The sequence below is a fragment of the Poecilia reticulata genome, linkage group LG6 (assembly GCF_000633615.1).
Source record: "Poecilia reticulata strain Guanapo linkage group LG6, Guppy_female_1.0+MT, whole genome shotgun sequence".
Lineage (NCBI taxonomy): Eukaryota > Metazoa > Chordata > Actinopteri > Cyprinodontiformes > Poeciliidae > Poecilia > Poecilia reticulata.
In genome coordinates, this window is record NC_024336.1 from 8570722 (window position 1) to 8597932 (window position 27211).

Consider the following 27211-nt stretch of genomic DNA (forward strand, 5'->3'; position numbering starts at 1 on the left):
CTTGCTTCTGCATGGAGGAGAAAGTGAGGAAAATGCCACGCTTGGGGCCTCAGCAGAAGGAGAGGCAGCCATTAATGTTGTAGGTGATGGAGCAGTGTTGAGGGGGCGAACGGCTGCTGTTCTGGTTTTTCTACCAGTTCCAGTTCTTAAGTGGTCTTGGTCATAACTGGTTCCACTTTTCCAAAACCAGAGATCCACATCAGAGCCACATTATAAACGTCTCAACGTTATAAACAACTGGCAGTGCTTGTGAACGCTTCACAGTCCTGATCAGTTGATCTCTGATCTGGGCGTTAATTTTTGCTCTAAAAACTGGGTTTAACAGTGCTAAACTGAGTTGGAAATTACATTTATATAAATGATACATTTTATAGATTAAGGGGGAAATAATCAGTTGTAACCTGCATTTTGACCTACCTACCCTCTGTTACTGTGTTTTAAATTTGACCTATCCAAAACCAAACTAATTCCTGGATCACACGACAAGACTTTAGAATTGTCGGCCAATTTTCAATACTTGAGAGACCCTACACACATGTGACAATAAAAAAAAAAAATCATAGATATAACAGGTTTGGTCGCAACAACACACCACACACAAACCGATTTTTTCACCAACATTCAGATGTCAAACGGGAAATTTTGCAAAACAAATGTGAGCTCAGTGTAAATGAGCATGGCCGACTGGGAAGAAGCAATGCCGATAGTTTGTGGACTACGTTTATCAAAGAAAAAAAAGATTCAAAACGTCTCTAACGTCCATTGGACTCTCTGGTGTGCCGTGGCTGTTGTTTTGTCTTCTTAATTCAGAATTTCCCCCCATGTCTCCGTTACTTCGCTCTCTGATGCATCACATTCAACAAGCTGTGTTTTCGTTTGTCCTCGGGGAACTCACCGTATGCTACCATATGGAGCTAAGATAGTCCAATATGTTTTGGATTTTGCTTCAGTTTTGCAAAGTCTTGCCATGTGAACTAGACATAAGCTGCAGAGTTTTAAACATGGGACTCAGAACATTTTGATTGACGGCTAATCACCATGAGCCCGCCCCTAGCTCCTGGTGAAAATGGTTCTCTTCATTTGGTCCAGCAGAGGTGCTGACAAAGCACCAGTTTCAAGAGTCAGAGTTTAACATAAACTCCCCATCTATTAGCATGTTAACATTTGAATCAACACTAATAACCGTGTCACACGTTTACATATTTGCCTTTGCAATGTGCCTGAATGAAAATAATTCTGCAAAGCTGAGTCGGCCAAAATTCCTCCACAATGATGGAAAAGACTCATTATCAGTTATCACAGAGTTTTTCCTGCCAACAATGGAACCACCTGTTGCTGGGTTTAGTGGGTAATTACTTCTTCACTTATGGCCAGGTTATTTTGGATAGATGGTTTTCCTCTTCATAAATAGGAAACATTTAAGTGGGACGACAAACAAAAACAGAAGAAATCTGCAAAGTGGTCATTTGTTTTTCACAGTGTTGTCTAATCTGAGCAGTTGCTGCCTTCAGCAGTCAATGTTTGTCTCTAGCAGATTCATACAGAAACAGGAACTGAAGAAGGTACAAATTCGCCACATCTCATGTAAACCACTGCAGCGTGGACTCTCAAATAATGTTTTGTTTTCACACACATACACACCACGCACACACAGAGAGAGCACCTTCTGGTCCCTAAATATATCTACTGGTGGTTCATAGCAAGCACACATAGCAGCTGCTATGCGAACGTAACACCAGAGATGTTTCCCGGTCTTATTTCCAGCCTGCTCAGAAACACACTCATCTATTTCTATTAAAACAGCCATGATACAGAATGGATGGTATGGAGGTCAGTGTGTTGATCAGCAGATTGGTGAATTTACCTCTTAGAACTAATGTTGCCGATGTTAATGAGGAAGCTCTAAAATAACAGACCAACATTTTTACACTCATTACACAGACAATATTTAACCTTGGTCCATATTTATTGCTTCAGTTACTTAGTGAGACCTTTAAAGTACATTGACTGCCAGTGATTGACATCAACAATAATGTGCACCAAGGTGTTTTTTTTTTTTTTTTTTTTTTTTTTTATAATGAACTGAACAGAACCGATTCTGTTCATTACTTTCATGGACAGAATTTCTAGGCGCAGCCGAGGTGCTGAGGGGATCCGTTTTGGTGGCCTTAGGATCACATCTCTGCTTTTTGCGGATGATGTGGTCCTGTTGGCTTCATCAGGTTGTGATCTGCAGCTCTCACTGGAGCGGTTCGCAGCCGAGTGTGAAGCGGCCGGGATGAGGATCAGTGCCTCCAAATCCGAGGCCATGGTCTTGAGCCGGAAAAGGGTAGAGTGCCTTCTCCGGGTCAGGGGGGTCGTCCTGCCTCAAGTGGAGGAGTTTAAGTTTCTGGGGATCTTGTTCATGAATGAGGGAAGAAGGGAGCGGAAGATCGACAGGCAGATTGGTGCAGCATCTGCCGCGAAGCAGGCGCTGTACTGGTCTGTCGTGGTGAAGAGAGAGCTGAGTCATCGATTTACTGGCCGATCTACGTTCCCACCCTCGTCTATGGTCATGAGCTTTGGGTCATGACCGAAAGAACGAGATCACGGGTACAAGCGGCCGAAATGAGTTTCCTCCGCAGGGTGGCTGGGCTCCATAAAGATAAGGTGAGAAGCTCGGTCATCCGGGAGGGACTCAGAGTAGAGCCGCTGCTCCTCCACCTCAAGAGGAGCCAGTTGAGGTGGCTCGGGCATCTGGTCAGGATGCCTCCTGGACGCCTCAATGGTGAGGTGTTCTGGGCACGTCCCGCCGGAAGGAGGCCCCGGGGAAGACCCAGGACACGCTGGAGGGACTATGTCTCTCAGCTGGCCTGGGAACGCCTTGGGGTTGGAAGAAGTGGCTGGGGAGAGAGAAGTCTGGGCCTCCCTTCTTAAAGCTGCTGCCCCCGCGATTCGACCCTGGATGAAGCGGAAGAAAACGGACGGACGGACGGAAATGTTGTCTTATTCAATCAAACATTAAAATTCTCCTCGGTCTCAGAATCCTCAGCACTATACATGTCTGGACACTGGCTCAGTCACTTCAAGGACTTTCTGTAATTCTTCTATAAAAACTTCATTGTTGCCTTGGTGATTGATTTTGGGTCATTTTCCTAACACAGCAGGCAGTGTTGTCCTCAACCAAAGAACCCAAGTTTGTTCTTACTGCATCTTGTGCTTTAATGAGCTTAATGACCATAAAGTGGTCTGCCTCAGGTGACACAGAGTTTTCCTCTGGATGACTCTTAAATGCTCACTGGTGAAGCTGACACAGGCCTTCATTGCAACAGGAGGCCAGATTTCAGTCCATGAGGAAGATGTGTATCTCCAGTGTTGTTCTTCATGTTTCTGGTTTCGAAGTCTTCAGAACATGAACAAGGTCATCCTGCTGGGTTTTAGACTGATACCTCACCTTTCTGATGATCAACCATACTGGATCAGAGAAGGTCTTCTCTGGAATGTAAGGGTGTATTCACATCTACCACTTTAGGTAGGTCTGTTTTAAACCGACCAAAGTTTGCTTCCTTATTGGTCTGGACCTTTTGTGCAAGTGTGGATATGCAGAGCAAACAAGGAAGCAACTCTGGTGCAGTTTGCCAGTGTGAATACAGACCTGTGTTGTCACCTGTACAGCTGTATTTACAAGGTATAGTTCACTTGCAAAAGGTACAGTATGAAAGCAAAAACGACCAGAGAAAAACTAATGTCCTCTTTTGGTCCAGACCTGGTGTGAATAAACTAATAAACAAGGTATATTTTTCCCCCCATTTATAAATCACTTTTGTCGTAGATTGATGAACTCTGAACCGGCCTGTATGATCCTTCTCAGATTGATGTGTGGTAAAACTGGATTCTCTAAGGTAATGTTTCTGTTCTTTCATTAAGTCAACACACACCTCTATGTAGTAAGCACAAAGATTTGGTTTCAGTCTGTGTTTACCCACAGTCTCGTCCACTGCAGACTGTCTGTGCATTATAGATGCTTTTGGCCTCAGTGAGCTGGATGCCATGTGCTCCAGCCCATAATAACAAGCTTTTGCCAGCGTATGTGGGTTAATCCACGGTTACATAAGATCAGCCCTAATGACTCTGTGTGTTTTGCTGCAGGTGATGGGTTTAATGGTGCACATGCTGACTTCCACTTAAGAGCCAGACCAATGTTATTCATAGTGGGAGGGGTTCACTCATAGGAACGCGCACACACACGTGCACACACACACACACACTCACACACACACACACACACACACACACTCACACACACACACGCGCACACACACACACGCACACACACTCACACTTACACACACACACACAGTTGCCACTCTGACTGGAAATAGGGCTAGGGCTTTAATATTGTGGCCTTCAAAGCCACAATATTAAACTGAGGGCATGAACACATTTGTGAGGATTAAACCCATCCTGGTAAATCAGTGAGACCTTCACTGACCTTTGGGAAATGCCAGCATATGTGGGCAGTTAAAGCATGCATAAAGAGTAGCAGCGAGCAACATGAGGGTTACTGTTGAGTATTGAACTAGTTGGTGTGATGGCTGAAGTTAAAGTGAATAAACCAGTTCTAAATCATTTGATTTGTTTTAGCAGTGTGGGTGCAGTCCACGCTCTATAGATCTATCATCCAGCAGCAACAGACAATCCATCATTATGATTCAATAAAATGTTATTGCTAACAACATGTCATGAACTGTGAAGGAATGATTCAGTTTGCTGTCAGTCACTTCACAATGACAATGGGGGTAAAGCTGAATGTAGTTTTTACTACTATACTTCATTTATTTGGTAAAAAAAAAAAGAAGAAGTAAAATGTGTTGCCTTAAAACTTGCTGAAAACAAACAAGATTTGTCCTGACTAGTGTTGGTGGGGGATCCTGTGGCTCGCTGGTAGAGCAGGAACACCAGGCTACAGTTGTGAGTTTGATTCCTGGACCTGAACCATTTCAAACATTTATTTTAGTAATCAATTATTTTATCAATTATTCTGGTGATCAATTGAGTAATTGTGGGGGCAGGGGGTGGCCAGCTGTGCATACTTTTCATATATGTATATATTTGTTAAGTTTTGTCTTAACTGCTGCTCTGTGCGTCATTTTAGCAGATCGTATGTTATTCTGTATACTCTAGTTAGCAATTATTCAATTACTAAATTAGTTGATGGTTATTTCTATAATCGATTCATCGCAATTAATGATTAACCCCACTACTGCCAGTTGATGCATATTCTGCACAAGGATCAAGTTGGAGGAACAATGCTGACATTAATCAGACACATTCCTAATATAAGACTAATTTATCAGTTTTTTTAAATTATGAATACCTCCATTTAATCATCAGGGGAAAGCGTTGTGCAGTAACCTGCTCCCTCTGCTAGCAGCAGGCAGGATGTGGTTACTTCACTGACTGCATATGCAAAAAACTACATCTTTCATTCAAGGCGCCTGCAGCTCACAGTTCATATTTCCTGGTTTGTGATGGTATACCTTTCATAATAATATGGAATGAACTGCTGCACTGTCCCTTTAATTCAGCAGTGTTCATCTCAGTTCTTCAATATGGATGGCATTAGAAATGGTGCCATCAGTCTTCCTCATGCCTGTGCTGTTGTGTGTGTTCTGGCCACTAGAGGACGTCCTTTCTAAGGATGCAGGAGAATGTGCAATCTGCCTGGAGGAGCTGCAGCAGGGAAACACCATCGCCCGCCTGCCCTGCCTCTGCATCTATCACAAAGGGTGGGAAGCTCGTTTTTAGTCCTTGTTCTTCACATGAACGTCGCCAGACTCCAGAAACAACACATTATGCTTCATTACACATCTTAAAATGTAAAAGTTGACATGTGGCTCCATACGGTGCAGAATCATCCAACAGCCTACACCACGTGTCTCTGCTAGGTTTAATGACATAACATGCTGTGAGTGAATGTTCTGCTCTGATTGTGTTCCAGCTGTATCGACGAGTGGTTTGAGGTGAACAGATCGTGTCCGGAGCACCCGGCAGATTAAAGCTTCCTTTGCACAGGTAACCTTCTACCCAGAGCGGAAGAGCTGACCCACCAGGAGGCCCTGAGCTGTCCGTTCTGTTCCCGGAACCTTCTCTTGTCTCGGCCGTTTCTGTGAGCGTTTCCACTGTGTAGTCCAGAACAGATGCTGAGCTGTGACTCCGCCCACTGCAGCAGGAGCTGCTGAGTGTGGGATACAGGCTCCAGTTGGCAAAATAAAAGTTCATTGCATTTCCACCTTTTGTTATGCTACACCCACCCTTACTGTAAATTTTCCAAAATTCTGCAGACTTTACTTGGTTGATGAAGCTCCAAACTGAGCTGTTTCCACTGATCGTGTTTACGTATGTTTATGTTTTAGGGCTCTGCATGTTAACACATGCGATTAATAAGAAACATTTAATACATAATATTACATGATGCAGATTAATCTAATTACTTATTTTGACCTTAAAGCGTCTCTAGCGTCTGCTGCAGTTCAGTGCATTGTGTGAACACAAATGAACTAGCGCAAAGCATTATAGGTAAATAAAAAGAAAACAAACTTATCTAGCATTAGCAAGAGAAAAGACGTGATCTGAAAAGAGGAATCGTCCAACCTCTAAAATCTGATGATGCTCCATTTGTCTTTATATTCCTTGAAGAAGGAAGTTGATTTCAGTCTCTTCTTCAGTGGTTTTTGTGCCGATTTCTTCTGTTTCTGGTTCGGTGCCGCCACTGGTGAGGGAGGGAACAGGATTTCAGTTCAGTGTGAAGGTCAGAGAGTTCTGGGGGGAAATGTTCATACAGTCCAAACTCTCCTCTGCTCTGGAAGAGCCTCCTGTCGTAGAAGCAAACCCTCCAGTGTTTGAAATGATGTGTATCTGAAGACGTCAGCGGGTCGTTTGTGACTCTGTCTTTGTTCTGCGTCATGTGATCCCAGGTAACCCACTCTGACAGAATGAAGCTCGGCTCCAGCCAGACTGTCGGACCCCGCCAACACTGTGATTGGCTGACCCATCCCACCCCCTCCCAAACCACCAACCGCACGGTGTAGAACCGCAGTATGCCAAATCTCTTTGGAGGAATCTTCAGGGATATAAACTGTGTGTGTGTGTGTGTGTTTTTTTTTTTGTTTTATATTTGAGTTGCACTTTCTTTTTTTTCTCCCTATGAATGGACACATCCGCTCAGTCAGGCCTGACGTTCCATCAGGACAGGAGCGGGTGGTGCTGCTGCTGCTGTGGCTCAGCTCCGCTGCTCTCCTCCGTCAGCGTCGGGTTTTTTTCTCCCAGTGCCTTGTTTGCAGCAATGCTGAGCACCGAGCAGGGTGGGACAGGAGCTCTCTGCTGCAGAATCATCTCACCATAACTGCCATTAAAGCAGCCGGGAGCTGTCGCCAAACGGTGCCAATCAACTGTGAAAACCGTCCGTCACACGTCTCATGAGTGCTTTTTAACCCCGAACCGTGCAGCAGGGCTCTGCAGATGCAACGCCGACTGCATCAGTTACCAGCCTCAGGCCTCTGCAGGCTGCCGGTGCCAGCAGGAGAAAAGCAAAAAGCTCATTTTATTCTTCCATTTCAAGATGTTTTACAACAGCCCTTTCTCTACCTTGGCAACAGGCTTCTCTTTTGCATTGATTTACAGATACTTTAATATATAGCTGTGTTAGGGATTACAGCGGAGTGTTTTAAAAGAGTGAGTAAAATGAGGCGAAACAAAAAAAAACTTTGGGGAAGTGCACCACTCCAGAGCAAAACGGGGAAAAACATGTAGTTGAATTAAAACATGTAGTTGAATTGTTCTCCCTGGACAGGATCAGCTTTTTTATCCCCAACATTTACTGTAGAAACTGCAGAAACATTTCTCTCTCCTTTCACTACAGAAACACTAAATCTTACAAAGTATTATTGTCTTCTCCCTAGTTCTATTTTAATGCACTTGAAGTGACATAGCAGCTTGTTTTAGGTCAATAACTCCTTAAAAAGACATTTTTCCATGTTATATGTGAAATAATCTCCTAGCGGAACTAGTGCTTCTTTTGTATTATTATTTTATGGAATTATTAACTGAAAACAAGCTCTTTATCTTGCTGAGAGGATCGTTTTTAAGTTAGTTTTGTTGTATTTCAGGTGGACTTAAACATTTGCAGTAGAAACGGGACCAAAAATACTCTGTAAGGTTTTGGGTTTCTGCAGAGCTGAATCTCTGAACAAATGTTTGAGAGAGCTGCTTCATGCCCTTGCTGCATGGAGCGGACCTGCTGCTCACCTGGGAACCGGACCGCTGGTTCCTAAACAGAACCACTAACCAGATCAGTCGCTGTTTCAGCAGGAATCCTGTGAACAGAAGCCACAGTTTGATGCGTTCTTTTGGATCGGCCACTCCGTCACCTCTGGGATTGTCTCATTCTGAACCAGTCCATTTTATTTATTAAAAAAAGGTAAAGCACTTTAGGTAAAGTGTTGTACTACAGGGACAGATAAAACAGAGACGATAATAAAATAAGAAAACATTAAAAGCAGAATAAGACATACTTAAAAATGCAACATAATTATAAAATAGAAAACAACAAACTCACATTGTGTCAAAATCCACTGAAAAGTTTGTTTTTAACAGAGACTTGAAAACAACATGGCCTCTAATTATTTTTAAACCGATCCACCTGGCAGTATGAGAAACCTCCCCGCAGCATGATGCCAGCACCGCCGTGCTTCACTTAGTGTCAAACTGTCTGTGAGCCTCAACAGGAACCAATGAGCTTCTAAATGCTGCTGCATTTCTCTCCATGTTCTTTCATTCCCAGAATGATTCTGCAGCATGCAGAACTGCTGCTTCTGTTGGTTTTCTGTTTCTCTACTGCTGCTACCTTGTAGAAATGTTTCTGCCTGAAACGGAGACGATCTGGTTAGAGCTGCTGGACATGAAAAGCTCCTTCATTTCCTGATCTGGGTTTCTGTCATCACTCACCTCAACGCTCTGGAGGGAATAAAGCACTTGGAGAACAAATGAATGAACTTTTATTTAGACTTTTTTTCAAAACGTTAAACAGATCACTTGGTAAAATATTGAGGCTTTCAAAAAGAGACGCTTGAAAAAGAAAAGATCCAAATTTACAACATAAACTAATGTCAGTGGTCACCTTTTCTGTCACATTAGAGAATAACGTGACGATGATTGTTTTTTTCCAACTGGAAATGAACCGAGTTCCTGTTGCCACAGCGATGACGTGACGCTCTGGTGCATCACGTCATCGCACCAACAGGAGGAGTTTCTAAAGGGTTTAGAGGACCATGTGTTTTTGTTTCAATTTTTTTCTGTCTTTTATACTTTGTTGTTTGTGGTCTACTTCTTAAAGAAACAGTGTGCAACAATTACTGACGGCCAGTGTTGGCTGACCAGACTGGAGGAGTCGAACGTTTCCCGAACATGGGAGCCTCCATCAGAAGGCCTTCTGTGTTCCTGACTGAAGAACATCTAAACACATTGACACAAGACTGTTCTGAAATTGATCATAACTAAGGCTAATCTTTGCATTTACTGCATATTTTGGTTTAAAACTGATCGCCCCCATGCTCAGCTGAAACCACCATGCATGGTGGAAAAGGGTTGTGTGTTCCTTGGTTTTCCTCCGGTCCGGTGGATCAGTACAGCCGGGTTTTGCTGTAGTTGGGGTTTCTCAGGTAGTTCAGTCTCACAGGTCGCTGAGTGTTTGGTTCCAACCAGAGGAATCTTCTTAATCTGCTTCGACTACCAGAGATCCAAAGTCATTTTCCATATTCTGCTCATAGTCTCTGTCAGAAGATATGAATAGATGACTCCAATAAATAATATTTACCAGCAGGAGGTCAGAGTTATTTTTGTTGTATTCAGGGTTCATAATGTGTCATATTTTGAACTAACAAACCTGATTGAGGATCAGAAGAACCTAAACAAAAGAGTAACTGTGAGACAAAGTTGTGAGATAATTAAGATTTCAGGGTTTTTAGGAAGATTTATCTGATTAAGTTGTGATTAACTAAAATGAGAAATAAATGTAGAATACCGAGGTTTGACAAAAAGATTCTACATGTTCAAAATGGCAGAAGAAAGGGACGAAGTGTGAAGACGTCAGAACTTCTTCCAGCTCCTTAAGGTCCAGTTCACAGCTTTCCTCTGACCAACCAGTCAACTGGCTGGCTCTCTTGTTCTGGAGTTTGGTGCAAATTGTGGTAGAAGCAACACACTGCACCCAGCTGCCGTCCCGTCACAAAGGTTTCATATTATCCTGATTTGATGTATAAAATCCCCCTCCCTCATTTCCACTGCCACCAGAAAGTATTGGCACCCCCTACCTTTCTCCACATGTAGTAAGATGAAAGTAAGATATCCAATATGAGCCACAGTAAACAACCCATAATGACAAATCCATATTTTCAAATATTTAAAAAATGACAGTAAATGTAAACATTTAAACATAATACATGCAAAAATGTTCACACCCTTTTTAGATGTGATTGGTCATCCTTGAGATGTTTCTGCAGTCCAGCTGGTTGACCCAACATCATCTGGAGTGGGTCACATGCCTATAGAAGCTGACAGAGCAAATCAGAGCAGAAACCAAGCGATGAAGTCAAACCAAACACATCTGCAGAAAGATACATAAAACATTTCAACAGTCTGGAAGGTCCCAGAAAGCTCAGTGGTTTCCATTATTACCAAACAAAAGAAGTGGAACCTCTGGCTGCCAGAAATATCAGTCAAAACCAAACAAAGTGGCACCTTTTGGGTGTGAGTACATATGCATCAGTTATGTTTAAAGGCACTGTATGTCATTTTATTTTTTAAAAAAGGCATTTTACATTACATTTGTTAAAGCTGTCACCATGTTGTGACAGTTAGAAAAGATCGATCATCTCCTCCCTGTGCTCATATTGCCATTTGAAGAAATGCACCGCGCCTGACCCCAATCAACCAATCAGAATCAGGAGGAGGGTCTTACTGTTGTCAATCAATCTCAAGTACTTGCTGCTAAATGTCCTAATGGCAGAGAAATAACATACCATTAAAGAATAACCATTTATCTGCCGTCATCACTGTGCTAACTAGCCTTGTCACTCATGACCGGCTATGCTAGCTGCAGGGCAGCAGAGAGGAAGGGGGTGGAGGATATGGGTGGACGAGCCTGGTATCTTTTGGCAAAAAACGACTAATGCCACTATTTTAGGAAGGTGATGGTATTGAAAACAATGTCTAAAATCCATTTTTTTACTGTGCCATGATTGCTTTATACAGATTATTTTTGGTTTCAGTCAGTAAGAAGATGTGGAAAACCAAACGGTTGTAAATACTCCTAATAAAACCGAACTCATTTAGCAACTTAAGACACCAACTGGAACATGGTTTTACCAGCCCATAAACACATTCCTCTACATGCTTGAGTTCAGGTACGTTTGGGTCTTTGGTAATTGTTACACACTGGACCTGCCTGTTCTTCTGCTTTCTGCAAACATTTCCTGTATCTGGTGGAGAAGCTGCTGCTTCAGCTGCTGTAGCTGCAGATAATCTGCTGTCTTCTAGAGCTGGATAGTAATAAGCACAGATAAGTGAGCTAAAACATTGAGCTCTTTTCTACCTGGACCAGACTGTTGGACTGAACAGTGCCTGCTGGACTCGGGTCAAAGTCCTTCATCTGAGTAAACCTGTCGAAAGAACTGGACCGTCCAGCCTGCAGGAGTGCAGGTTGTCTGAAGACTGATGAACAAACTCCTCCTGAACCTGGAGACAAAGGGAACCACCTGATCCCAATGATCCCAAAGCTCCACAACTTTATGGAAACCTGTTCTCCATTTCTTTTTCTTTTTTTGTCTTTTCTGTGACTCCAGTACATAATCCAGCTCTCTCCTTCTTTCCCTTGTCTTGCTACAACTTTTTTTTTTTCAACGTTTTCAACAGGAACTCTAAAAGTTGTTCTCTCATGGTGAATGTTGCCACATGATGAACTTCCCCCCATGTATTGTTCCTCTTTCATTTCTTCTAAAGAACACCAGTTAATGTCATTTTTTAACTCAAAACTGCACATGCAGCAGTAGAGCCCTGAACATGAAAAAGCACGTGCAGTTTTGGCTGAACAGAGTTGATTTAAGGTGATTTTATAAGAACAGGTTTTTTTTAAAAATCTTATTTGTTACATCTGTCACCATATGGTGACAGTTTGATCATTTTTGAAAAGATCGATCTCCTTCACCTTCTCCCTATGCTGTCTGAAGAAATGCAACAATCCCATCAAAAATAACCAATTCATATGAGCCAGAAGGAGTTTCTTGGTGCTGTCAGTCAAAGTCGTGTACATGCTGCTAAATGTACTAATGGTGGAGAAACTTTCTCTTTCTGTTTTCTAGTATTTTGAGGTCACTGCATTATAAAATCTTAGCAATCAGTGATGACTTTTCCATGTTCATCTCCTGAGGCGAGTAGTTAACTTAGCTGCTAAGTTAGCCATCATTAGCTTTAGCCAACACAGGCAAAGTTTTGATCTCCTGGTTTTGGTTCCTTCTAATTTGTTTAGAAATAGTAATTAAAATAATAATAATTTAGATGGTATATCAAAGATAAACATGTGTATGATTAAAAGGACATAAACAGTTTATGTTTTCACCTTGAACATCTCTGTCATTGACTCGTTTGGTAGGTTAAATGCAGAAACGTTCATGTTTTGGCTTGAGTAACGTATAATTTAATGGTCTGATAGTTTTTCTGGGCAGTAAATAACTGTTAAACTAAGGGCAGCCTAGTTGATATAAAACCTCTGTCCTACAGCGTCTCTGGAACATTTTTGAAAATTTTTTTCCCCATTTCTGTTTTCTAATATTTTGAGGGCAGTCACTTTAAAAATCTCAATAGAGCATCATATGAATTGTTTTTTACTGCTCATCTTGAAATGTGCAGGAAACAGAGTCAGGCCACAGGAAACATTGTAACTGAAACAAGACTGGTCTCACTTCAATCTCACAACAGGAAATGGAAGAGGAACTGTTTGTAACCAAAATGAACTAGTTCAGGTATTTCCCCTGATAGCTGTTCTTTTGTCAGTCTGTTCATACATATCAGTTGTGGATTCAGGATTTTGGAGCCACATGTGAGGTACTGGAGTCACTTAAAGACACTTTGACTGTCACAGGACCTTTTGTGTTTTTGAATGTGTCAACCTGTTTTGGTTCCTGAAGAAGAAATGGAGAGAACTTTGGAGTTTTGGGATCCACCCTGGGATAAACATGGCTGCTGCTTTTCATGCTCACCGTGTAAAACCTGAGTGCCACGCAGAGATTAGCAGAGCCCTGTAATACATCGTCTGACCACACAGTGGTGCTCCAGCTCCGTCTCCTCTTCCACTTTCTGTTGAGTTAATCTCAGAGATCCAGGTGGACCTTCATGTCTCTATAAGGTGACATCTACACTAAGTGATTCCTACTGATCCTTTCTGTCCACATCTGATCAAACGGTTGAGTTTTGTTGATAGTTTTTACTCTGTCTTTTTTATTTCTGTTTGTGAATTGAAGCAGAACTGTTCAACAGGCCTTAATAGATGTGCTGATGACATTTCATGTGTCTCTCTGTGTGTTTTGTAATTGCTATGTTTCCATCCACGATACACTGGTTTATGAAGCTGGATTGAAGTGAGGACTGATAACTGCCAGCATGTAGCAGTCAAGTTTGATTGTTTGTAAGGTGTTTCCAAGCAGCAGTCGCTTAATTAATTTAATTCAAATTGACATACATAAATGTACATCTTTAATTTCATTCATTGTAGTTATTAGACAATGCAGTCAAGTTCAGGTTCTTATTCCAGTTACTTTCTACCTGTAGGAACATCTAGCTCCTGTTGGGTTTTTGCCATCAGAACCATCAGAACTGGCTTAATTCTTAGTGGCACAGATTCAATAATGGTGTCAAGAACATTTGTCAGAGATTCTGGTTCACATTGACAGGTTTGATTTCTGCACATCAGTTATGTAAATCTTCTATTTCACCACCTCCTAATGATGTTCTGTTGGACTGAGATCCTGTGGCCATTAGAGGACCATGAATCATTGTCATGTTCAAGAAACCAGTTTGAGAAGCTGTAAGCTTCATGATGATGAAGTTTTCCTTGTTGGAAGACATCTACAGAAGATGGGTATACTGTTATAAAGGGAAGGACATGGTCATCATCAACATTCAGGTTGTCTAAATGTTTTGCGTGTTCAGCGATGGAATGTAGACTTTGGTGAGTCCGATTGTTGGGCTCTTTCTAATTTATGGGAGTGAATTTCATTTTATTGGACCATAAACACAAAAGTCATGAAGGAACCAGACAACTCCAGCAATATTCATTTCAATATTTTTTATTGTGTACAAAATGACAAATAAATACTCGAATGGTACAGAATGATGATAAAATGTGTGATGTTCAGTATGACAAAAACTATCCTCTGACACTGATCCTCCTGGAATAATCAAGCAACCAACCTGACAAGGAATGGAAGTAAACAATCAGTTGGTAAATCTTCCTTTGTAAAATTGCTTACATTATTAAAATGATCTTCATATGCATTAGGGAAGCTACCTTCTGCTGCTCTGGTTCTGCCATTACTACAGACAGACTTTGCTTTAACACGAGGATGGATGTAAACTAAACCTGTCTGTGGGGCGACGTGGACCAGAGACTATCCTGACTGTGAGAACCTTTGAGGGAGACGTGGGTGAAGATGTTCAAGGCCAAAAAAGACGGAAAGCTTTGAACTGAACCAAATATGATTTAGCCAGGTAAAGGATGTGCACAATTGTGAACCAACCAGCCTTTTTATGTAAAACTATCAGCAGTTCCAGTAATTATGAAGGACATTATTTCCTGTCAGAAGTAACCGTCTTTGAACAAAACCAAAATGTATATTCTACAGGGAAGTTGGCATGTTTCTTGTTTTGTTTTGTTTTTTTCACTGAGACCGGTTCCTATTTCATGTAAAAGTCAGACATGGAATGAAACTCACAGGTAATTTCTCTCACATTGCAGAAAAACTGTAATCCTGGACAATTTCCAGCAGATGAACTGAGTTTCTGTCTGCAACATGTGACAAAGGAAATCACTAGGCTAATACAAATACGTTACTATGGGGACATTAATCAGGATTACCTTAAACAAACACAAATGAAATTGAATGCTTGGAACATAGCACACTGAAAACCTTAAACAGAGATTAATGAAGAACTCTCATACAGACCAGTGAAATATTTTCTGATGGTTTCAGTTGAAGGCACTTTGGTTAAACAAAAAGCGGTTTCATTTAAACAGGAAGGTCTGGGGAATCTTTTCTGAGTCCCAAGACGGATTTGCAGTTCAGCCATGAATTCAGCTGTATTGGGGTTTTTCATAATGTAGCATTTACTCTGAAAAAATCAAATCAAATCCTTGTATTGAAACTTAACCTTGTTGTAGTAAAAGTATAAACAATCAATTTCACACAATATGTGAAATTGTTTTACTGTTTCAAATAAATATGTCCAATTCATTAGGACATATTCAATGAATTATTTTTGAAGTAAACCTTCTTAAAAAAACATAAGGTGTACAGTGACTACATTCTTATTGTCCATGTCAAGGAGTCTATATCAGTAACTAATGAATATTCATAAAATAGTTATTCTAGTTTATATTAAAGGATCTGAAGTTTGTATGAAGAGTTTTCACTAGTTTGTATTTAAGGTTTTCAATAGGCTGTGAGAAAGAGTTCAATTTTATCTCCATCAGTCTCTGATAATGTCCTTCCTGGGACATTATCCCAGGAGGGCACTTAAAGGGATCCACGATTAGTAGCAGCAATAGACATTGAGAGGCGTTTTTCACATATTTAAATAAAATATTGTCACAAATATTGCCACTCTTCTACCATGGTAGAAGAGTATGCTATGTGCTACAGCTCTGTCCAGCCAAAACTGTGTTTTTTGCGCAATGAGTAAAGCTCAGCCCTTTCAATTTGAACTGGAGCGTTGAAATAAAAGGTGATGCAAAAACAATGAGGGGAAACTAAAATGAGGAAGGGAGAGTCAGCCGAAAAAGCTGGTGTTTGTGCTGCCGCTGCCTGTTAATGCTAACACAGAAGAAGAGCGTTAGCTGCAAAGAGCTCCAGTTTCTAACTCAAGCTATGCACAATGAGCACTGGGATAAAAAATAAAAAATGTGTGTGTGTTACAGAGACGTAAAAATGAATCATTGTCAGGCAAAACATCCATTCATTATCTTCCAATTTTTGATTTCATGCCAACTCCTTCTAACGGTGTTAGCTCTAGCTAACATAGTAAACAGTATAGCACAGGCCAGTCATGTACAACAGCTGTTGTATACACAAGATATAGATATACACAAGATATCTATCTTGTGTATAGCTGCACATCAAAACTTTAAGACAGTTTGCCCCAACCCAATGTTTTCTGCCCTTGACTTCTTGTGTTTAGTTTAAAGGCTCGACTCTATATAACTTGCCCACATCATCGGCCCAGCATGCATAGCGCAGCTGAAAAAATGACGAGTTACGTAGGTGAAAAATATAACTAGGATATAGTATTTTTTTAAGTAATTATGAGATTTTACATATCACAATGCTTTTAGGAAAATGATTACATATTTTGGCCAACAGGTTCAACTAGTCGTCGACCCCTCTGTCAGAGAGTTGATGATGACTGACATGCAGACATTTTGATTCCAGAACATCATGTTCAGAGTGTACTGATGTTTCTGAAGCGTCTTGGTTCACATCAGAAACTACATCCCACTGAATCCCAGTGCTTGTTTCTGAGAACACAGAGTCCATCCTGCTCAACTCGTGGACAACAGGAAGTGATGTTGTTGAATTGGTTGAAGCGCAGCAGCAGAAAAGGTGTTTGTGTTTCTGATCCATGAAGAGCAGAGCGATCCTGTCAGTGGAACAGGAGTCGTTTGTCCGACTCAAACCGCTTCTGTTCCTCCTCAGAGAGCTGGTTTCCTTTCACGCTGTGGAAACACGAGCCGTCAGACACATAGTTCATACACACACACACACACACACACACACACACAGACACACACACACACACACACACACACACACACACACACACACAGACACACACACACACACAGACACACACACACACACACACACACACACACAGACAATGGGGTTCTCATCCAAACACTGCTCAAAGATGATTGGACTGATATCACTTTAGCTTGAATTTATCTTAATGCAAAATTATCAGTGTTCTGAAATGACACGTTTACACTCACTATGAAAACTTTAATATGCATGTATTTTAACCAAATTTTAAAAGTTTCAAAAGCAAAATGTTGCTTAGCCTCCTGGTCAGCAGTCTTCCATAACATTTAGTCCAATCCAGTTTATATGGGGCCAATTAACAACAGATATCTCATATAATAAAAACAATAAAAATAAAATCATTTAAAAGTTTAGAGATGCCTATTTAACCTTTACTATTATTATGTTTTGAAGTACTTGTGTTATAGTTGGTTATGACAAAGCTTCTAATAGATCAGTTAATGTCAAACCTCATAATATTGATTTGCACATAGAAACACTTTCTAAACCGATTTCAACTGGTTTCTTTGTGCCTGTTTTACATCAGTACGTTTTAAAACATGATGCCATTTATGGAGGAATTTGCTTTGATTTCTATGTATGAGTTGATAACTTAGGTTATTACTGGCATCTGGTGTAAACATTTATACCATAAGCTTCATGTTGATAGAAATATTAGTAATACAGAGGAAATCGATGATAGTAGCTTCATCACCTGTGATCATGCTCAGGTCAAACAGAACCTTTTCTCCTTCAGGTACAAACTCAGTAGTGTGAAATGTAAAACAATCAGACTGAAAGACTTTGTATCCTGGAGAAATTGCAGTGATTCAAACATCCAGGTCAAACATTCTTGTAACACCAAGTAAATACGTTTGACTGCTTTTATTGCTATGCCACTGTTTATGTGTGAAGAAAAGCATGACTGCACCTCAATAATCAGTTTCCTCCTTGCTGTGGAGGGAACCATCATCAGGTTCCAGCCATGTTGATCTTACGCAACAGATATTACAGATATTATCCACACCAAACCCAAAATGTTTTTTATGAACCACACTGAGCTGATCACAGAGAGCGTGAAGCTGGAGGTTGTTTTAATAAGTGAACAAACCGACATAAACCCTTAGATCAGTGGTGTCCAAAGCCGGACCTCGAGGGCCGGCATCCTGCGTGTTTTAGTTCTCTCATTGGTGGTAGTAACAACCTTCTCAGCATGTCAATGTTCTTCTTATTGCTCTAATGAGCCATCATTTGATCCAGGTGCGTTAAACCAGGGAGAGAACTAAAACATGCAGGATGCCGGGCCTCCAGGACCCCCTTTGGGCTCCCCTGCCTTAGACAGTGGTTTCATCTCACCAGATCTCCTTGAGCTTGGAGTTGGTAGCTAGCGCTTCAGCAAAGTGTTGGATCCCAGCAGCTGTGAACTTGTTGTTGATGAACCTGCAGGCAGATAAACACAGTCAGTTGGTGACTTTCTGACCGGCAGCAGCGGCACGAGTCCAGTCCAAGTCATTACAGTGACACTGCTGTCATGCACGGCTGGTTTCCTCACCAGAGGTGACTCAGTCCAGTGTCGGCCTGGATTAACTCGGCCCAGTGTGGAGCTGAATCGTCCATCATCTCATTCTGCACCAACCTGCAGAAGATAAGAACCAAGAAACACTGAGACAAACACAGCCGGCCTCCTCACCGCGAGCTTCATGTCTGGATTTTAACCACACAGTTACACAAACTGTATGTTCCTCACCATCTGACAGTAGGTCAGTTTGGATTTAAAAAGATACTTACATTTTCTTAATAAAATATTGAGAAAGATATTTTTATTCATTTCTTCAAAATTAGAACTTTTAATCAATTTTCTTGGAATTTTGTGGAATTGCCTTTTAGACTGTGTGACTTGGGTCAAACATTTTGGGTTTGCTGGAATTCCGTAATTCCAAACTGTAATCTGGATTTTATGCTGCTTCTTCATGAAGGCCTTTCAGCCCATTTCACAGAGGACAAATACACTCTGTTACTAGCCTCACTATCGTTGTGCTAAAAGGAGTTAGCCTATCATTGAAGCTATTCAAGCCTAAAATGGCATCTCATTACTACACATGTAGCAGCAGCACAGACGTCCCCAATGCTACAAGAAGTTCCATAAATGATCAGGAGTTCTGAAACAGGTTGAAAACAATAAATATCTTGTGGATTGCTGTAGAGCTTATATGTTCATTTATTCCACAATTTAGAAGCAAAAGGAGGTTTTGGATTTGAAAATGTTTATTTAATTGTTGATTAAAATGCAAATAATTTGGATTAATTAAGCACAGATGCTACAATTAACCATTTTAATGGAGCAGCTACTTAAAATGGATCTGCTCATTAAAGTCATATCATCATCTGGGCTTTCCCAAGTTCTTCAACCTCACAGTAATCTGACTGGAAGTAAACATCTGAATTTAAAAAAAGTTTGGGCTCTTGGCAAAAACATTTTTTCCTCATCCTAACCAACATAAAATAGGAAAAGTCTCATTTTTCAAACCCTCTGATGGTTCAGCTTAAACTCATGAACTTCCATACCAGAATATCCTCAGGACTGTGTTCTCCTTCAGAGCTTCTGCCAGACACTTTCCTCCATTGGATGTGATGCCATTGGCTGCCAGGCTGGAGCACAGAGAAAAACAAACTGTACTTGTCAGTGTGTGGATCACCCTGTGAGGAACTGCTCTGTTTCTGGCCTTTCCTGCTACCTGAGGTTGGTGAGACGTGGGTGATTCCTCAAGGCTTCTGCAAAAGCTTCAGCTCCCTCATCACCGATGCTGTTGCCCCACATCCTAGAGGACAACATCAGTGTTATCTAGTGAACATTTAATCTATATTTAGTTTTCCTTTGATGAACTTACCCCAAGTCGAATATGGAAGCGCTCTTCTTAACCGCCCTGGCCAGATACCTCCCACCCACAGGTGTGATCTTGTTTTTACCGATCCTAAATGTTAATCACAGCATTAAACACCAAAAAAATAAATAATAATAATTTAAATCGCTCTTATTAAAGTCATGTGAGATGTTGAACTCTTCAGGTGTTTAACATACTTCACAACTGCCAGCTGAGGACATTCTTCAATGATCTGAGCGACCAGTTTGGCTCCAGCATCAGTGATGTTGTTGTTGTAAAGCCTGAGGAAAGAAAGATGATCAGCTTTAAATAACCGCTCAGATGTTTTGACCTACAGTATGTGGTAGGTAGAGTAACACCGTTCTGCCCCTCCCCCACATGTTGACCAGCTAGTTCACAGAAGATTCCTCCACTTCTTACCTTCTGGATAAAAGAAAAGATAACTGAACCTGTTAGGAAATATTTCCAGCTGTGGAGGATGTAGAAACTACACTGAAAAAAAGAAAATGGAGCTCCAACTTTAAAGAAAATGAGTTAATTTGTTAAATGTAATCAAATTAAGTTTGTCAAATTTAGGTTATTTGCATTTGCTTAACATGATAATACACTTGGAAGAACTCAATTTGATTATTTATAATAAATTATTTTTCAAAGTTGGATCACCTCTTTTTTTTCAGTGTAGAGGAGCTCCACCGTTTTAAACTCACCGTTAGGAAGCTACGAACAGCAGCAGACTGATGAGAGCTTCTAAACTAAAATCTGTGGAAAAAATTATCTGCGAAAGGCATTTAATAAAAAATTACCACTAGTGGAAAGTTGCAGCTGTTTTGATGTATCAAAATCCAAGTAACATGAATATTGTGGCATTATTATCTTTTACTTTTTAGTTTTCATCAGCATAGAAGCTACATCACTTTTGTCTCTCTGCTCTGTCTTCTCAAACCTCCAGTCGGTTATGACTTATGGAAAATACATTGCTCTGTATAATGCATTGCTGTAAAGTCAATGACACAATGCAGGAGACTGTTGCCATGTTCTTGTCCAGGAGGAGTAAATGCTGCAAATCAATGACTTGGTGCAATCTGCTGGGTTTTCTTGCATATAAAACAACGGAATAACTAACACCAGTAAATGTTAATACATGTTGGAAGCTGCAGGTCCTTCACAATAAAACACATTATAATTTCCGATTGGACTGGGGTGGAAATAGGAAACAGTTCCATGGGTGTAGATGCTCTGTGTTTAAATGCTGCTTTGCATTAGAAAAGCTGATGTGGAATCATGGTTACTCACCCCAAAACCTTCACAACCTTGTGTTTGCACAGCTCTTCTGCCAGAACCTCAATACTCCTGTCTGTTAGGTTATTGACACACAATCTGAAGGCAGGAAAGAAATACACAGAGCATTAAATGAGAAAGACTGAAAATCAGTCAATGCATTCAGAATCTAAAACATCAGTAAATTTACATTCGCATTGTTTTAACCACTACAGTAGATGGCTAAGCTTCATCACCAGAATGCTGTATTTTCTTTTTGTCACAATTACTTTTTCTTTTGGTTATAGATTTTCATTTTTCTCCTACAGCATTAATTTCTTGGGATGTTTAGGTAATTTTATTGCTGCATTTGGTTTTCAAATAAAAAGTCAAATATTATTGCAACTTTTTGGGCAAAGTTGACAGTAAAACACAGGGTATTTCCACAGTGGCGCCAAGCAGGGAGCACAGTGATCTGTTTCTAAGCGTGGTGTTTTTTGTGGTTGCTCTGGCATACGTTGTGCAAAGTTTCAGAGGAAACAGAACCTACCAGAATACTCTAATGTGTGAGTATAATCAAAACAACTGAACAGTTTAGACCCCACAGTCAAAATAATGACAGCAGACAAAGGTGACTCTACCAGTATAAGTTAAAGACGAAGAGCACATTTCAGTTTTTTGAGCCCAGTTTAAAAAAAGAATAAAAATCACAATCTATTTTTGAGCCAACTTGCAACTGTATTGTAGACTACACAGAATAATTTTGTTGAGCTAATGAAACTGTGTTTTTCCTTCTTTAGATCATTTTACAATAACACTCACAAAAAAGTGTGATTGTTCTGCTTTCTGCTCTCAGCCACCGTTCTAACCTGCCTCTCTGTGAAACATATAAGCAGCTGAATCAGTAGTCATTTAAAATTAGGATCTTCATAGATCCTAATAGTGATGGGCCACATTTATAAAGCTGGGAAACTGCTTTTTCTGTAAGTTTTATCAACACACAATTACTTGGAACTGCACTAAAATATGTTAGAATTATTAAGGAGTAATATCAAAACAGAAAATATGCAAAATAGGCCTGACACGAAGCTGGACAATATTATTATCATTTTGAGACCATTTTCAAGTAATGTATTGATAATGGCATAATAATGTATGTTTGCACTTCCAAACACTATTGAACTTTCATTTTGAACAGAACACGCCACACTACAACTGGAAGAGATTTTAAATAGCCAAAATAAAACACAACATCCATCCATTTTCTTACACCCCTGTCCCTAGTGGGGTTGGGAGGGCTGCTGGTGCCTCCATCTCCAGCGAGACATTTTGGGCAAGAGGCGGGGTCACCCTGGACAGGTCGCCAGTCTGTCGCAGGGTAACACAGAGACAGACAGGACAAACAACCATGCACACACACATTCACACCTAAGGAGGATTTAGAGACCTGACAGTCATGTGTTTGGACTGTGGAAGGAAGCTGGAGTCCCCGGAGAGAACATGCAGAAAGAGAACATGCAAACTCCATGCAAAAAGACCCGGGCCGGGGATCGAACAAACACAACAACCAAAAACAATAAATAAAAAACAAACACAACTGAAACCATAAATACATTGGATTATGAAAAAATATTATCATTTTAATTTATCATGCAATTTAACTGATTAACTGCTTATTGTGACAGGCTTAAGCTACTGATAGCCTGGGCCATCATCACCAGGAGCAAAAGTTTGTTTAAGATTGAACTTATATGAGAAACTAAAATCCATCTGTGTTGGAACAAAGAAAGAGTTAATACAAGGAGCTACATGGGAAATAAACTCTAAGAAGCTGCCCAGAAACACGGCACAGACTGCAGCTTCCTGAATGTTACTGCTATATGAGTTAAATACAATATAGCACTTTGAACTCAGAAGCTATAATTTCATGAAAAGTCAACCAGCTGTGGAGTGGGCCTGAGAGGTTGAGTCCTGCAAATTATGTTTAGCAGTCAGTGGGCAATGGGTGAGGTGCACATGCTGGACGGGTTGCCAGCCCATTACAGGACAAACAGAAAGCTGTAGTGAAAAAGATCTTTCATACCTTACAACTGTCATCTTGCAAAACGAAGGCTGGAGCTGCTTCACCCCATAGTCACTGATATTGTTGTTGTCCATGTCGAGCCCCAGGTGCTTTTGGCGGTGCTGCAGCACAAAGTTTATGGCCGTGCAGTCACCTGAGTACACGTTACAGTAGCCCAGCTTGATAAAACTTGCTGTGATGCCTTTTGCTGTCATCTTAGCAACATCTTTGCTCCCTGTCTCGAAGATGCATCGTAGAATCCAAAGAAAGTGGGGCAAAACGTGAACTTTGTTCAATCCATCACCAGTATGACAGGGTAAGCCCTCCAGGTGGACCTTGACGCTACTGGACAAGTAAGCCTTCAACAAGGCTCTTTTTTTCTTCAATAAAACAGGAGATACCAGTAGTCCCATCAGACTTGCTTGAGTCTTTGACAGCAGTCCACTCAGGAACAGATTGGTGAACTGCAGGTGCTCGTTTGTTGAGGAGGGCTTCTTTTCGCAAGGCTTCACAAACCTCCTGGTACAGAAAGCTAAAGGGAGACAGCAGGGTTCTCTCCTCCTGCTGCATTCTGTGAAGAACTTGAGGATGGAGTTGCCAGAAGTCTGCTCGTCCAACACAAGAGCAAATGCTGCCAAGAACGACTGGAGGGTGATGTGGATGAACTCGAAGGTAGCGGGGGCATCATTGGCATCAAACTCACTAATGGGTCTGAGGAAACCTAGGGCCATGTCCTCCTCTGTGAGATCACACTCACTGATCTCCTCTTGGCTGCACAGAAAGCTTCCTCTCTCCAAACCCTGCAAAGCCAGCTTAGCAAACCCAGCAAGGGACCTGAGCCCCACCCTGAATGTCTCGGAGGTGCAGCGGGTGCTTTTCTTCAGCAGGGGAGAAGCGGGGGTGGCCAAGCGGCTGAGAAACACCTCAGACAGCAGAAGGAATATGTTTGTTAGCGTGATGCTGGTTTCAGGCAGATGAAAGGTATCATGCATCGTATGCAGGTGCCGGAAACTTTTGAATACAATCCAACTGAAGAGTGGAGTGGAACACAGGCCACAAAGGTGAGGGCTGGCATCCAGCTGAACCGACACCAGGTCCCGGTGCTCCTGCTCCTTGAACTGCAGTTTGATGTACGTCTTTAGATGGTCTGGAGAAAATCCACGCAAAACTACTTTCTTCTTAATGACTCGACTTTGCAATTCAATCCCGGTTCGGGTTGTCAGTATTTTTTTGGAGCCCTTAAGTAGTTTTCCACAGAGCAAGCTGAGGAGCAACTGTAAGGAGTTTGCCTTGTCTTCTGGAGACACAACTTCAGGAACATTCATCAGGTCTATGTCCTCCTGAATTTCATCATAGCCATCAAAAGTAAACACGACCTTATCAGGGAAGCGCAGGATGTAATCAAACACTTCATTATCTGGATCATGATCTGGGTAACAATTGTATTTGAATAAAAGGTCTCTGAGGGACATCTGATCTGCTTCCTTGAAGATGCTGAACATCCTACAGCGAAACTTGAAAAAGAAGATGGCGTCTGTCTGCAGCTCCTTTTTGGACCAAAGGTTCTGGAGCTTTTGTAGAAGGATGGACTTTCCAACACCAGCATCCCCCATCACATAGATGATTTCACCTTGGGGATTAAAGACCCCGTCTTCTCCAAGAAGCTGGTTCAGACTCTGTATGAAGCCTAAACTTTCATTAGCGTCGTTGAACAGCTCCATCACAGTGTCTGTGTAGAGATCTTCCAATCGGGTCTCATCTTGCTGCCCATAAGACATGATGAAGCTGGTGTCTCGGCTCATCTCATGTCGCTGCTTCTCACAGTACCTGCTGACTTAAGGGACAAGCACATTCAATAAGTCTCTGTTGGCTGGTAAAAAATAAAAATTTTTCCAGGATTTGAGGACTAATGTCTCAGCAAGATCTAGAGAAACTCATCCATGCATTTATCTTTACATTACTGCAACAGTGTCTTTACAGGTCTGCCTAAAAAAAATCAAACCTCCAGCTGCAGCTGATCCAGAACGCTGCTGCTGGTGTTCTGACTAAAACCAAGAAGATAGAGCAGATCACCTAGTTTTAAAGTCCTTCCATAGCAAAGGAATATTTACTCAATATTTTTGGCTAAATTTGAGCTCAGCGAGTTTCTCAAATACTGTCTGTTCACATTATACAAAGAAATGTCCAGTAAACAACCAGAAAATCTTGACAAATGTACTCACTGGTGATATTCCCTTTTACTAACTATGCTAATATTGGTCATAGTGCTCCTAGCTATATCAGTTAGAACACATACAGGCATCTCAGGGATACAGCTTGGAATTCAGAATATCAGTCTATGCTGATAATGTGATCCTCTACTTTATAAACCTGATAGACACTGTTGTATTAATACATCAGATTGGATCATTTTGAATTATATCATTATGCTTAATAAGCAACAAGACTAAACTGTTCTGAAGCAGTGTGACCTTAATGTGGGTGGACAGAACAGTAGAAACACGCCTTAGTCATAGCACATACTTTGATTCATTTGTGTTTGTACCACTTACTAGGGTCGGTGTTCACCACTTTCATCTCTTCCATGTCTCCGCTTGGCTTGTAGTTGATCTCTTTTAGCCATGGCTGCAGGTCTATATATGCGTCACATATTTTATATATGATAAAAACAAAGAATTCACAGGCATCCTCTCCTTTGCACTGAACCAGCTCCAGGATTTTGCGCACCTGGAAAATGAAAATGTTAACACGGAAACTTTAAGATGTTATTTGGTGTATTTATAGAAGAGTGGAATGGAAGGTATCCCAGCCAGGACGCCCAACCTGGTTTGGTTTGGTGACGGTTCGTTGAACGATCTCCACGTCTTCCTCGCAGAAGAAGCGGTTGGCCAGTAGGTTATCCAGGAGGCACTGAATGCTGCTGAGCGTGGAAACCAGCAGCTCTCTGTGGCACGTGAGGAGGTCAAGGCACGACACTCTGGCTTCCTCTACCTGACCCATTGTTTACGGTCAGTCGCCCTCTGTGGAACAGCAACAGACCAGACTTTGGCCAGTAGCATAACAAAACTGAGTTTGTATAACAAAGAAACTGATCAAGCGCTGACTGCTACCAGGTGTCAAAAGGGTAGTGAACTACTATAATATTTTAGTTAGGCCACATCAAACCCTTCATTTAGCTTTTGTCTATGTGGGTTTCTAGTTAGTGTGCCTTTGATCATCGATCTGCTGCACAATCTTGGTGAGTTTGAGTTTAAAGTTATAAACTAGTAATCAGATATTTTCCATCAGGATTTTATGGCATGGTTCTGTCACTCTGCCACCACCATATTCCACTGTAGGGTGAGGGATTTTTTTTTTTCCACATACAGCCAAATTGGTTTCTTTTTTCTTCTCTTACAAAATCATTTTTGAAACCTACGCCATGGGTTTATTCAAGTTATATGTATCTGATTTAAAAATTGATTGGAGAATCTTAAGTGTGAGAGGAACGCAAAAGCTGAAATAAATCTGTAAAAGGGTAAGCGCTTGAAAGCACATCATGAATGATGACAGTTGACTACACAATTTAAAAACATGTAAGAATTTATGGATTTTTAAATGTTTGGATAAGCACAGATAAAGTAGAACATTTTGCTATTCATAAAACATTAATTAGCAGCATAATTATATTTTAATCAAAACAATCACACGGAACCTCAGATGTAATAAAATGGCAAAGAGAGGAAGATCGAATATAAAACTTTACATCTACAGATGCCTGACTGGCTCAAAAACGACCTCTGATCACTTACAGATGATTTCACTTCAACTCTGACAGTCAAAAATAAATATTTTATCACCAAAACAGACTGTGTCATAACCATCACCTCTTCATAAGATAAGTTTACAGTGTAAGCTATGATATA

At 41.0% G+C, this 27211-nt stretch overlaps 2 protein-coding genes across 3 annotated transcripts in view; one reads left to right on the top strand and one right to left on the bottom strand.

Annotated features, from left to right (window-relative positions):
* The window catches only part of znrf2b (zinc and ring finger 2b), a 31569-nt gene extending 17976 nt beyond the window's left edge, over positions 1-13593 (top strand). Inside the window, exons 3-5 of the mRNA XM_008411060.2 lie at positions 5663-5768; positions 5981-6054; positions 6957-13593. Of these exons, the coding sequence (XP_008409282.1) occupies positions 5663-5768; positions 5981-6038 (164 nt within the window). The 3' untranslated portion in view covers positions 6039-6054; positions 6957-13593. The remainder of the gene's footprint in view (positions 1-5662; positions 5769-5980; positions 6055-6956) is intronic.
* Positions 13594-15824: 2231 nt separating this feature from the next.
* The window catches only part of nod1 (nucleotide-binding oligomerization domain containing 1), a 12130-nt gene continuing 743 nt past the window's right edge, over positions 15825-27211 (bottom strand). The window contains exons 2-12 of one of the 2 annotated variants that reach the window (XM_008411061.2): positions 26130-26326; positions 25859-26033; positions 23328-25140; positions 21281-21364; positions 20185-20268; positions 19994-20077; positions 19841-19924; positions 19671-19754; positions 18658-18741; positions 18462-18545; positions 15825-17020 (exon numbers count right to left, since the gene is read on the bottom strand). In XM_008411061.2, coding sequence (XP_008409283.1) covers positions 16948-17020; positions 18462-18545; positions 18658-18741; positions 19671-19754; positions 19841-19924; positions 19994-20077; positions 20185-20268; positions 21281-21364; positions 23328-25140; positions 25859-26033; positions 26130-26306 — 2826 coding nt within the window. In that variant the 5' untranslated portion in view covers positions 26307-26326 and the 3' untranslated portion in view covers positions 15825-16947. Of the gene's footprint in view, positions 17021-18461; positions 18546-18657; positions 18742-19670; positions 19755-19840; positions 19925-19993; positions 20078-20184; positions 20269-21280; positions 21365-23327; positions 25141-25858; positions 26034-26129; positions 26327-27211 lie in introns of those variants that run through there. The other variant, XM_008411062.2, reaches the window with a different exon arrangement.